Raw genomic sequence first — 13,674 nt, forward strand, 5'->3', positions numbered from 1 at the left:
AAAATCTACAAGTGCAGGACTTGAATATGTCATTCATTCATTCAGTCATTCATTCAGAGAAGCAGGGCTTTGGAAAGAACACGGGCTTTGGAGTCAGAGGTCATGGGTTCAAATCCCGGCTCTGCCAATTATCAGCTGTGTGACTTTGGGCAAATAACTTCTCTGTGTCTCAGTTACCTCATTTGTAAAATGGGGATTAAGACTGTGAGTCTCCTGTGGGACAACCTGATCACCTTGTAACCTCCCCAGTGCTTTGAACAGCACTTGCACATATTAAGCGCTTAATAAATGCCATTATTATTATTATTCAGTCATATTTATTGAGCGCTTACTGTGTGCAAAGCACTGTACTAAGTGCTTGGGAGAGTACAGTATAACATCCTTGCCCTCAATGAACTCACAGTCTAGAGGTGTCTTCCTCTCTAAGGACTGACCCCTCCAAATTAGAAGGAAAATAGTGAAAGAAGTTATTATTAAGCTGCCTTCTAGCTCACTAAAGAGTGGTGAAAAAGCTTTTAGCTATCTCCATGCCTTTGGCCATCAGTTAATATGTTGCCAACTTGTACTTCCCAAGCGCTTAGTACAGTGCTCTGCACACAGTAAGCGCTCAATAAATACGATTGATTGATTGATTGATTAATGAATGGTATTTATCGAGCGCTGACTGTGTGGAGAACACTGTACTAAGCATTTGGAAGAATACAATGTAGTAGAGTTTGGTAGACACGATCCTTCAACTCTGTAGTATTGCATTATGACACTAGATTCAGTTCTACCTATAATAATGATAATAGTACCTGTTAAGTGCTCCTTATGTGCCAAGCACTGCTCTAAGTGTGGAGTTGCCCCCGTCTCACACGGGGCTCACACTCTTAATCCCCATTTTACAGATGAGGGAACTGAGGCCGAGAGAAGCGAAGTGCCTCGCCCCAAGTGTTCACGGCAGACGTGCGGTGGAGCCAGGAGCAAAAACCCAGGTCCTCCTGGGTGCAGATGCGTCTTCGGTCTGTATGAAATAGAAAACTTGTCTTCAGAATATTTCCGATGTGGGGGAGGAGAGGCATATCGTAGCCAGCCAAACCCATTTGGCCGGGCTAGCCGACTAGCAAGTATTAACATCTCCTCTGGTAGGAAGTTGAAGGGCTCTCACTGGCTGCCTCGAATCACCCCATATGAGCCACAGCCAAGCTGGGGAATTACAGGAACTTTCTCTGTCATCTTCCTCTCTTTCTCCCCGACTTCTTCCAGGCATGAAGTAACTGCTAATTACCACCCAGTAATAATGCCCCCTTTATCTGGTAGCACCTTTCTTCATTTTATATTCATTAACTAATTACTCCCCCTGACTCTCCTCTGGATTAGGGAGGGGGCAGGAATTCTTACCTCATTTTGTGGACAGGATAGGAATCTGAAGCCCAGGAAGGTGAATTTTATTTTCCCCAGGTCACTCAAGGAAGTAGTGGTGAAATCAGTCAATCGATCAAGCATATTTATTCATCATCATCATCATCATCAATCGTATTTATTGAGCGCTTACTGTGTGCAGGGCACTGTACTAAGCGCTTGGGAAGTACAAATTGGCAACATATAGAGACAGTCCCTGCCCAACAGTGGGCTCACAGTCTAAAAGGGGGAGACAGAGAACAAAACCAAGCATACTAACAAAATAAAATAAATAGAATAGATATGTACAAGTAAAATAAATAAATAGAGTAATAAATATGTACAAATATTTATTGAGCACTTAATGTCTGCAGTGCACTTCACTGAGCTCTTGGAAGAGTACACTGTAACAGAGGTGGTAGACACACTCCCTTCCCACAACGGGGGGAAACAGACATTAAGATAATTGAATTACTGATATGTACATAAATCCTGTGAAGCTGAGGGAAGGGTGGATAAAGGTGCAAATCCAAGTGCAAGGGCGAGGCTGAAGGGAAAGGAGACCAGGGTGCCTTTGGTCTGAAATTTGGCCAAATGCCTACTTAGGCGTCAGAAATGTGTATTTTAAAAACAAATGGTATTTTTTAAGTGCATACTCTGTACCAGGCCCCGTTCAAAGCGCTGGGGTAGGTACAAGGTAATCAGGTTGGACACAGTCCCTGTCCTACAGTCGTAATCCCCATTTTGCAGATGAGAGACCTGAGGCCCAGAAAAGTGACGTGACTTGCCCGTGGTCATAGGGCAGACAAGTGGCAGAGCCGGGACTAGAACTCAGGTCCTTCTGATTCCCCATCCCATCCTCTATCCAGTAGGCCACACTGCTTCTCACTCCCCATTCCAGGCATCCGGATTGTATTTTTTTTTGCGTCGTTCTTTCCTGGCTCCGTTTGTATCCAGGGCCTGGTCAACCGCCCTGAATTCCCTCCATTCAGTTGCTGCATGCAAGGCGGTCCAAAGCCTCATCCTTCAGCCGGGATGAATATGTGAGTGTGTTTGTGCGAGAACTGGTCTACTTGGCAGTACCTTTCCCCACTAACTAAAGAGATGGTTCCAGTCCACCCATCTACTTGAAAAGTGTCAGGATACCTCCGGTACCCAAGAAGGCAGAGAGGATTCTCATGTCCAGAGAGAGCTAGTTGGTATTGATTCTCTGAGTAAATTCAATCTCTCTCTCTTCTCCATTGATTTTTATATTTCATCTTTTTACACCAGGTTTGAACGGTACAGGTCAGGTCGTTCCACCCAAAACGCCAGTAATGGAGTGAGTATCTTATTTCAGAGTCACCTGGGAGCCTTTCCTGATATTATTTTTTTTTCTTGTTTAAATCTTCTCCCGACCCATCTGCATGTTGTTGGTGTCCACTGCCTGATGGATTCCTCTTAAAAACATGTTTGGGGCTGTGAAAGGAAGAATGATCGTTGCCAGTACACTTTAGGGGGCTTTTCTATAATCCCCTGTGGAAAAAAAGGCAGCAGAAGCAGAAACCACCCAGCCTGTTTGTAAGGTTTTTCTAGCAGAACCGTGTTAAGCAAGCTCTGTTAGGGCCATTGCTTTATCCTTTCACGGCAACACATTTGAGATTCAGGTTTGTAACCACCTTCTGGGGTTCTGTCCCAATCAAGCAATGGTATTTATTGAGTGTTTGCTGTGAGCAGAGCACTGTACTCAGCTCTGGGGAGAGAACAGTAGAACTGGTAGATACAATCCCTGCCTTCAAGGAATTTATAATCCAGTGGGGGTGACAGATTTTAAAATAAAACATGGGATGGGGAAGAAAGAGAGTATAAGGGTATGTTTGTAAATGCTGTGGGCAGGGGTGGGTATCACAGTGTTTAAGGTGTATAAGAGATAAGTGCAGATCACATCCAATACGTCACCAAAACCTGCCGGTTGCAGCTCCGCAGCATCACCAAGATCCGCCCTTTCCTCTCCATCCAAACCGCTACCCTACTGGTTCAATCTCTCATCCTATCCCGACTGGATTACTGCATCAGCCTCCTCTCTGATCTCCCATCCTCCTGTCTCTCCCCACTTCAATCGATACTTCACACTGCTGCCCGGATCGTCTTTCTGCAGAAACGCTCTGGGCATGTTTCTACCCTCCTCAAAAATCTCCAGTGGCTCTCAGTCAACCTACGCATCAGGCAAAAACTCCTCACTCTCGGCTTCAAGACTGTCCATCCGCTCGCCCCCTCCTACCTCACCTCCCTTCTTTCCTTCTCCAGCCCAGCCCGCACCCTCCGCTCCTCTGCCGCCGCTAACCTCCTCACTGTGCCTCGTTCTTGCCTGTCCCGCCGTCGACCCCCGGCCAACATCCTCCCCCTGGCCTGGGATGCCCTCCCTCCGCACATCCACCAAGCCAGCTCTCTTCTTCCCTTCAAAGCCCTATTGAGAGCTCACCTCCTCCAGGAGGCCTTCCCAGACTGAGCCCCCTCCTTCCTCTCCCCCTCCTTCCCCTTCCCGTCCCCCCCCGCCTTACCTCCTTCCCCTCCCCACAGCACCTGTATATATGTGCATATGTATTACTCTATTTTATTTGTACATATTTATTCTATTTATTTTATTCTGTTAATATGTTTTATTTTGTTGTCTGTCTCCCACTTCTAGACTGTGAGCCCGCTGTTGGGTAGGGACCATCTCTATATGTTGCCAACTTGTACTTCCCAAGTGCTCAGTACAGTGCTCTGCACACAATAAGCGCTCAATAAATACGATTGAATGAATGAATGAATAAAGAAGGAAGCATGAATAGGTGATGTGAGGGCTTAAGGAAGACTTTTGCGGGGAGATATGACTGTAATAGGGCTGTGAAGATGGGGATAGTGATGGTCTGTCGGATGTGAAGCATGGGAAGCATTGTGGCTCAGTGGAAAGAGCACGGGCTTTGGAGTTAGAGGGCAGGGGTTCAAATCCCGGCTCTGCCAGTTGTCAGCTGTGTGACTTTGGGCAAGGCACTTAACTTCTCTGTGCCTCAGTTACCTCATCTGTAATATGGGGATTAAGACTGTGAGCCCCCTGTGGGATAACCTGATCACCTTGTAATCTCCCCAGCGCTTAGAACAGTGCTTTGCACATAGTAAGCGCTTAATAAATGCCATCATTATTATTATTATGTGAAGGGGGACAGAGTACCAGACAGGAACAACAGGGTGGTGGTGAAAGAGATGAGATCGAGGCATAAGAAATTATCATGGTAGTAGAGGACTAAAGTGTGTGATCTGGGATGAGTGAGGTTAGTTAGGAGAAGGAGAGCTGATTGAATGTCTGAAAATCTGATAGTGAGGAGTTTCTGTTTGATGTGGAGATGGTTGGGCAACCGCTGGAGGCTTTTGAGAGGCGAGAAACTCCCGGTGGCTGGTTTTTCTTTCAAAAGTGAACAATTTTGAACGTTGAAACTCACCGTTATTTTCACGTCCTGACAGGTTTTGAATGAGGTGACGGAAGATAACTTAATAGATCTGGGTCCCGGGTCCCCAGCGGTAGTGAGTCCGATGGTTGGAAATGTGGTACCTCCATCTTCTCTCTCCTCACAGCTTGCGGGACTTGGTAAGTTTTTGTTTCCTGTAAATATCTGGGTTGCTGTTAGATCCCTTATCCCCTCGGGTGCACGGTTAGATCGGTGGAATTAATCTGTTTCAGACTTTCACCTGCCCTGTATTTTCCAGGGAGGATTGCCCAGAACTAGTATTTCCATCGATGGCGTTTCCCATCGTTTTTGGCGGACGAAAGTCGGTCCAGTCACAGAGACTTCAGAACCTGCATGAAGGGATTCATTGTAGTTTCTGTGGTTTTGGGCAGCACCATTCCCACCGTCTTGTCTCAGCCAGCCAACAGGCTGTCAGGTCGAGTTCACTGCAGGGAATTTTAAATAAGAAATCGACCAAGTGACTACCGCATAATGCTCCCGCTAGGCCATCACGCCCCAGGCCCCCTCAGTAGCCATTGCAATCTTCACTGCCTATGTTAAGCGGATATTTTTAGGATTCCTGCTAAGCCTGTCTCCTTCAAGAGGCCTTCCCCAAGTCCTCATTTCCTCTTCTCCCACTCCCTTCTGTGTCACCATTACATTTCGCATTGCGCCCTGTGTTCATCCCTCCCTCAGCTCTACAACACTTAGGTACCTATCCATAATTTGTCACTATTAATGCCCTTCTCCCCCTCTAGGCTGTAAGTTCTGTGTGGGCAGGGAATGGGTCTATCAACCCTGTTATATTGTGCTCTCCCAAGCGCATAGCACAGTGGTCTGCACACAGTAAATGCTCAATGAATGTGATTGATTTGATCGAACCTGCCCACCACATGCGATATCCACTGATGGGAGAGTCCTGGAAAGCATTCTCCTCCTTTTGGCTGTTTCCTCTTCCCCCTTTCCCACCACCACAGTGAGATGCGTGTTGGAATTTGAGAGGGAGTTTGTTGTCATTATCATCATCAACCACCACCACCACCATAAAACAATCCCCCTGTAAAATGGGGATTAAGACTGTGAGCTCCATGTTCATTCATTCATTCAGTCGTATTTATTGAGCACTTACTGTGTGCAGAGCACTGTACTAAGCGCTTGGGAAGTACAAGTTGGCAACATATAGAGACGGTCCCTACCCAACAGTGGGCTCACAGTCTAGAAGGGGGAGTCCCTGTGGGGCATGGACTGTGTCCAACCTGATTAGCTTGTATCTACCCCAGCCCGTTAGTACAGGGCCTGGCACGTGGTAAGTGCTTAACAAATATCATTTAAAAAAGGAGTATTTAACATCAGATTCTCCTCTGTTTTTCAGTTGTTTACCAAATGACACTCTGTTCCTCAGTCAGAACTAGGACTGAGGAGAATTGGAAAAATTATAAACACCCTATCCTTTCTTGGGAAGGGAGACTGAATGGCCAACTGACCTGTTTTATCTAAAGAACTCTCCAGGATTTGCACTTTTTCTTTCTTCCAAAGTCTAAGAGAAGCAGCATAGTCCAGTGGAAAGAGTACAGACCTGGGCATTAGAAGACCTGGATTCTAATCCAGGCTCCGCCACTTTCTCTGCTCTGAGACCTTGGATACTTCTCTGGGCCTCAGTTCCCTTATCTGCAAAATGGGGATTCAATACCTATTTGTCCCCTTACTTAGACTCTGAGGTTCATGTGGGACCTGATTATCCATATCTGTCCTAACACTGATTACATTGCTTGGCACGTAAGTGCTTGACAAATACCATACTTACTATTATTATGAGGATGGTTCAGCTAGGGACAGGTTTTAAAAAATACCATTTGTAGTGGGATGGAAGTAAACTGAGCTACCAACTTTTGAAGTTCGTCAGGTTTAAAAGTGGTTGTGAAACTTACTGTACAGTGCTCGTCAATTCTCAGTATACTTCTTCCCTTAAAATGTAAGTACCTTTTGTTTCTCTCCCTCCCCCCCTTTCTTGCTTTTTCGATTTCCCTCTTCCTGCCGGGGTGTCTTTTCCCCTAACGTTTCCCCTAAGTGAAATCTTTTCGGGGCTTGTGCCGGCTGTGCCAAGTTGAAAGAGTCTTTTTTCCCACTTCGCCATCTGCTCTGCCCCTCTTTGCCTTTGGGCTTCACCCTACTCCTTTCAGGGCGTAGTTCAGGCACACTTGGCTCACCTGCTCTCAACCATTTCCTTCTAGCTCCGTAGACATCTTTTGGGATGGACATAGTGAGCCCTAAGTTTCTTGGGTTTTTTTGGACTTTTGGAATGTTCTGTCATCGTAGACTTGGGGACAAACAGCGTCAGTGGAACTCTCAGCTCGCTCCAGCACTGTAACCCCCGGGATGACTTTGACATGTTTGCCCAGACGAGAGGAAGTTCCCTGGCTGAGCAACGTAAAACGTACGTAGAGCCTTTTCAGTTTGAACTCTGAAGTAGAGCAGAAAAGGATGCGCTTGGCTCTCTGCTGGCCAAGGCCAGCCCAGAGAGAGAACTTTTATTCGTGAAAGCTGGCACTCCCCAGTGGCCTCACCTTTCAAACTGCTTTTAGACAAAGTTTTGGCACCGGTCAAGGATGTCGAATGAGCTCTTACTGCACAGTGTCTGTCTTCCCCTCTATCAATCAATCGTATTTATTGAGCGCTTACTGTGTGCAGAGCACTGTACTAAGCGCTTGGGAAGTACAGGTTGGCAACATATAGAGACAATCCCTACCCAACAGTGGGCTCACAGTCTAGAAGACTAGACTATAAGTCTAGTCTAGAAGTCTAGACTATAATCTCGTTGTGGGCAGGGAATGTGTCTGTTTATTGTTACATTGTACTCTCCCAAGCGCTTAGTATAGTGCTTTGCACACAGTAATCACTCAATAAATATGACTGGCTGACCAACTTTCCTAGCATGGGGTTATTCATATTGGTGTTACCTCTCTCTGTCAGTCACAAACGGGGCTTTAAAAAATGTAATCACTGGCTCAAAGACACTTAATCATTCGGGTTTAGGACCTCAGCTTGCATTTGGCTCAGATCGGGTTGGGCTAGATTGAAGAAAGAGTTTTAGAACAGAGTCCTGATCTTTGCTGAAGTTCGAGCCAAGGTGGCAGCTCTGTTTGCAATCAATGACGATATTGATTTTTTTTCCAAACCCAACAAACTAAATTGAGCCCTGATGAGCCTATTAACTTACCCTGGCAAGGACCATACATTTTCTTTAGTTTTCCCTCTCCGTTATGACACTGCGCAGGTGTTGGAAGCTCTGCGGTTTGGGAAGTACCCGGCATTGCCAGCTAAATCAGTTTTCCGCTTTTACCAGGACAGAGCATTGAGTTCAAAAGCTGATCCACCTCCACTGTCTAGGTCAGCTGGAATCTAGCAGACTGAGCACATTGCAGATGGTGACCCAGTCCTGAACCTTGCCTGTCTAAATATCAAGGGAGAGTTAGTTGACCTTTTCTTTCTTAACAAGGGGATCATTCTAGTTCTATTTTTAGAGAAGCAGTGTGCCCTAGTGGGAAGAACCCGGGTCTGGGAGACTGGAGGACCTGGGTTCTAATCCCAGCTTTCCTGCGTGACCTCGGGCAAGTCACTTCACTTCTCTGGGCCTCCGTTACCTCATCTGTAAAATGGGGATTAAGACCGTGGGTCTTATGTGGAACAGGGACTGTGACTGACCCTCCTATCTTCTATCTACCCCAGCTCTTTGTACATTGCCTGGCACATAGTAAACACTTAACAAATACCATAAATGAATAAATAATAATAAACTTTAGGTCTCCTTGTTACCCGCAGAGCTTCAACCGTGACTCCTGATTGATGGGAAGTGGGGGACCTACTCAGCTAGAAGTTCTACTTTTCCCCCCACAGTGGTTCCCAGACCTTTAACTTCCTGCATTTTCCTCCTCTTGATGGCTGAGATTTTGCCATCAATGAATGTTGCCAATTTGTACTTCCCAAGCGCTTAGTACAGTGCTCTGCACATAGTAAGCGCTCAATAAATACGATTGATGTTGAGATTTCTCTATTTGTAATAGCAGTCAGTACCGTCTTCTCTTTACGCAGCCCGTATATCCGAGACGTTCCCAACACCTTAGAGACCTCACGTTGTTGATATTTAAACACTTCCCCCTGAAATAAGACAAAGAGGTAGGGCAAAGGAAGATGTGATGAATTTCCGTTGGGCAAAATGAGGAAAGTTGAGACATTCTATACCCCGGGTGACGTAGCAGGCAGGTTTGAACCCAATTCTCCCGACTCCCGGAGGTGACGTAGCTTATCAGCCTCTCTGCAAACCCCAAACTAATTTGGAGCACTTTCTAGTGTCTCTGTGGATGTGTCTAGCCAAATGGATGGGGATATGTCAGCCAGGGCCAACTCTCGACCACTGCCAGTGGCTGCGGACTAACTCCGTTCTCTTTCCTTGGCTTTCAGGGTAACCTACGAGGATCCCCAGGCCGTTGGAGGACTGACATCTGCCCTGGATGTTCGAAAACAAAACCCTGGAGTGGTAGGTTCTAAACGCTCTTTACCCTGGCTGTGGAAACAAGGTAGTCAAAGACTGTAAAAGCCAGATACTCTAGAGAAGTGGAGTTATATAAAAAAAATCTCCAAAATACATCAAGCAGGGCCAAGTCGTAGCAAGTGCTCAAGGGCGACCTGGGGGTTGGACACGCGATATGATTACAGATTCACAATTGTTTGTAGTTTCTCTTGGCCTTCTGTTGAAAATATTAAGGAAAAAAAGGAACTCAGGCTATTTGGAAATACCTCCGTAAGACAAAATGCTTGTTTGGGAGGGAACTCTCAGTAGCTTCCTGGAAAGCTTGGGATAAAAAGGAACAAAGTCAGGTGTAGGTATGTGAAAGGGAAGTGGGAGAGGTTTTGACCACAAGTGGTAATGGAGAGGTTCTCTGGAGATTCTTGAAAGGTTTGGGGAAGATTTGTCTTCTGAAACCTAGGCCCTTGTGGATCTTGTTACAAAGAGTCAGGTAAGTTCTTTGATACTCTTTACATGCAACTTCCCCAACCAGAAATGTTTTTTCTAGGAAATTACAAATTTCCCAAACATTTGGGAAACTTGCATCCAAAATGAAGGCTCAGGGTAACCTTGCATTTATTAATTCATTCATTCAGTCGTATTTATTCATCTATTCATTCAGTCATATTTATTGAGCACTTACTGTGTGCAGAGCACTTTACTAAGTACAAGTTGGCAACATATAGAGACGGTCCCTACCCAACAGCGGGCTCAGAGTCTAGAAGGGGAAGAGAGACACAAAACGAAACATGTAGGCAAGTGTCAGAGTCATCAGAACAGATAGAATTAAAGCTAAATGCACATCATTAACAAAATTAATAGAATGCTAAATATGTAGAAGTAGAATAAATAGAGTAATAGATCTCTACGAATATATATACAAGTGCTTTGGGGAGGGGAAGGAGGTAGGGAGCGCTGATTGTGTGCAAAGCACTGTACTAAGCACTTGAGAGAGTACACTACAACAATAAATGGACACATTCCTGAGCCCTCCCTGTCAGTCAATCAGTGGTATGTATTGGGCACTTTGTGCAGAGCACTGTACTAAGCGCATGGGGTAGTACAATACAACAGGTAGTAGATACATTCCCTGCTCACAACAAGCGTACAGTCTAGAGGTCAGACTTTTCATTCCAACCTGTCTGTGGGTGTAAAATGCTTTCACTTCTTGGGTTACGGAAGCTGTGGGAACTAGAGCTTTTGAGTACCCTTGACAGCCGGAGAAACACTGAAGAGTTGATCTAGTACTGCTTCCAGGGCCTGGCCCTGACACCTTTCATTCAATTCAGTCGTATTTGTCAAGCGCTGACTATTCATTCATTCCGTCGTATTTATTGAGCACTTACTGTGTGCAGAGCACTGTACTGAGCGCTTGGGAAGTACAAATTGGCAACATATAGAGACGGTCCCTACCCAACAGCGGGCTCACAGTCTAGAAGTGTGGAGCACTGTACTGAGCGCTTGGGAGAGTACAATATAACAATAAACAGACACATTCCCTGCCCACCAAGAGCTTGCAGTCTAGAGGTTATAGGCACTTGTTCCCTAGGGCCCTGCCCCATGTGGTAGCGAGCTGCTGGATTTCCAAAGCTGTGGGTTTTTTTAATGGTACTTGTCAGGCACTTACTATGTGCTAGTCACTGTACTGAGCGCCAAGGTGGTAACAAGATCATCAGGTTAGACTCAGCCCATGTCCCACATGGGGCTCGCAGTCCTAATCCCCGTTTTGCAGATGAGGTAAATGAGGCACTGAGAAGTGAAGTGACTTGCCCAAGGTCACACAGCAGACAAGTGGCGGGGCCGGGATTAGAACCCTGGTCCTCTGATGCCCAGGACCTGAGCTCTCTCTTCTAGGCAACCCAGTTGCTTCATTGTTTCGTATCTTGAAAAAGGATTTCCTTTCATGTCGATGATCCGTGGAGTCAAAATCCACACCCGCACAATGATTTACTTTGAATTGAACCATGTTGGGGAGAATCCAAACCGGTTGATCCCAGCCCATTTCAAAGGCCTAATAGACAGCCACTTGGTGAATCATCACTGTGGTGACCCGATGGTTAAATGGTGGAATTTCCAGCCTGCCGGGGTTACTGACCTTATTCATGTTCTCCCTTGGGACACCGGTGCCTGCTCTTGTTCTGCCTGTTGTAGCTGAAACTCCGCCTCACCCGTTATCAGTTCAGAGAGCTATATCTAACCTGAGATGACTGGTCAATGTATTTTGCACCAGTAGATTTGGTGGGCGTATTGAACCTTGGCCCCTTGAAAGTATGACTTGGAGCGCATTCAGAGGTCTCAGGGAGCATGTTATCAAAAAGATGCTTTTTAATTGCTTAATGTGTACATTACTCGATAGGGAGAACTGGGACCTTGCATGTATGTGAGACGTATTGTAAATATGAAATCGGCAAACCGCCTGCAGAGTTGCGTGAACCCTTATATCCTTACTCAATCGTTATCATTTGTGGGTCTGTTTTGAATGTTGTCTTTCCTCTCGATCACTAAAACTTTTTTCTCTTTTACAGAGGGGGAAAGGAGACGGGGGAATATCTTTAAGTTAACGTGTAAATGAATACAAACTGTACTGTTGTTGCCATCGTGCTATCGATTTCTTTGTCACGGGTGTCGCTGTGGTTTCTCTTTTCCCGGGACATTTCTGTTCTCGGCCCAGAGGAGAGGGAAAGGTGGGAATTCTGTCATGGAGCCTATAGACAAGTGGCTAATTACACAAGGAATGGTGAGATTTCACCAACGGAGAAAACCCCTGGCCGTCCCCTCTAGTCCCCTGCCTCTGTAACTGCTGTCTCGTTTCTCTCGTCCTCCATCTCACTAAATCCTCCTGAATGTCAGACAGTAAAAGGTACTCTTCCTCCTCCCCTGCTCCCCAGGCCACTTGGTTACCCAACTGGGACTGGGAAACAAATTTCTCCCTTGGTTCACCCCACAGCTACACAGATTTATAGTCTAGGAAAGATCTCCTGAGGTTTTCTACCATGAACGATTATTGTCCTGAATGAGCCCCAAAATAAGGATGGGTTGGGTGAGCTGCCCAATTTGCTCCCCTTTTACTGTCTGGATAGAAATATGCAGTATCCACTTTTCCAGGATAAGCACAAGTGAACGTTTGTTTCGCTCAGAGAGGGAGTGGGTTGGGGGGCGGCTGTCACGGAAAGGATCTCTAAGTGGAACCAAGCCAGCCGAAGAGACAGGGCATCCTATTTTCTGTGGCCCATCTGTTTAGAAACTGTTAGTACTGGCCCCAAGAGAATTTGGTCATTTAACTTTACTTTTATGTGCCCTTATTCCTGAGGGCGGGATTGATATTGGTTCATAAATCTTAGAAAAAGAGCCCTGCTCCAGAACCGGAATTGTGAGGCAAAGCTCACCCAGTGGAAGCTTTGAAAAGCTGCATTGGAGCGTTGCTTTGAGTGTTTATGAGCCTTGGCCTTCTTGAAGTTCTGAGGTACGAAGCCATTACTCAAGGCAGCATATTGGAATGTCTATTATGTCATCAAAGCGAGGGGAATGGCTTTGACGGCCTCTTCAACATCCATCCTGACAGGCCATCCGAGAAGCCCCAGAGGCGTTTCACAGTGGGTAGGATCTGCAGCAGGAGGGACAGGAAAGATTCAGTCACATTTATTGAGCACTTACCATGTGCAAAGCACTGTACTGAGCGCTTGGGAGGATACAGTATAGCAATAAGCAGACACAGTCCCTGCCCACAAGGAGCTTACAGTCTAGAGATATTTGTGGTATTCGTTAAGCGCTTACTTTGTGCCAGGCACTGTACTGAGCGCTGGGGTGGAGACAAGCAAATTGGATTGGACACAGTCCCTGTCCTGCATGGGGATCACACTCTTAACCCCCATTTTTCAGATGAGGGAACTGAGGCACAGAGAAGTGAAGTGACTTGTCCAAGGCCACCCAGCGGACAAGTGGCGGAGCCGGGATTAGAACCCATGTCCTTCTGACTCCCGAACCTGTGCTCTATCATCATCATCATCAGTCGTATTTATTGAGCGCTTACTGTGTGCAGAGCACTGTACTAAGTGCTTGGCTTATCCATTACGCCATGCTGCTTGCTGGGGGAAGGCGAGCAGAGCGTCCCCAGGATCGGGCCCTTTGCCATCCTCTCCAGTCAGCCCTCCTGCTGACCTCCACCATCGTCACTGCTGCTGCTCACCTCCCCACACTCAGCTCTCCTACCTTTACAACCTCCCGGTAACCTCATACATTTTAGCAGGGCCTTCAGTTTGT

At 46.3% G+C, this 13,674-nt stretch overlaps 1 protein-coding gene across 4 annotated transcripts in view; it reads left to right on the top strand.

Annotated features, from left to right (window-relative positions):
- TOM1L2 (target of myb1 like 2 membrane trafficking protein) overlaps window positions 1–13,674 on the top strand; it is a 138,254-nt gene that overhangs the window by 109,242 nt on the left and 15,338 nt on the right. For 2 of the 4 annotated variants that reach the window (XM_038763441.1, XM_038763443.1), the window contains exons 9-12: window positions 2,656–2,704; window positions 4,867–4,990; window positions 7,167–7,284; window positions 9,309–9,384. In XM_038763441.1, the coding sequence (XP_038619369.1) occupies window positions 2,656–2,704; window positions 4,867–4,990; window positions 7,167–7,284; window positions 9,309–9,384 (367 nt within the window). Of the gene's footprint in view, window positions 1–2,655; window positions 2,705–4,866; window positions 4,991–7,166; window positions 7,285–9,308; window positions 9,385–11,939; window positions 12,027–12,085; window positions 12,152–13,674 lie in introns of those variants that run through there. The other 2 variants (XM_038763440.1, XM_038763444.1) reach the window with 2 other exon arrangements.

This window comes from Tachyglossus aculeatus, chromosome 21 (assembly GCF_015852505.1).
Source record: "Tachyglossus aculeatus isolate mTacAcu1 chromosome 21, mTacAcu1.pri, whole genome shotgun sequence".
NCBI lineage: Eukaryota > Metazoa > Chordata > Mammalia > Monotremata > Tachyglossidae > Tachyglossus > Tachyglossus aculeatus.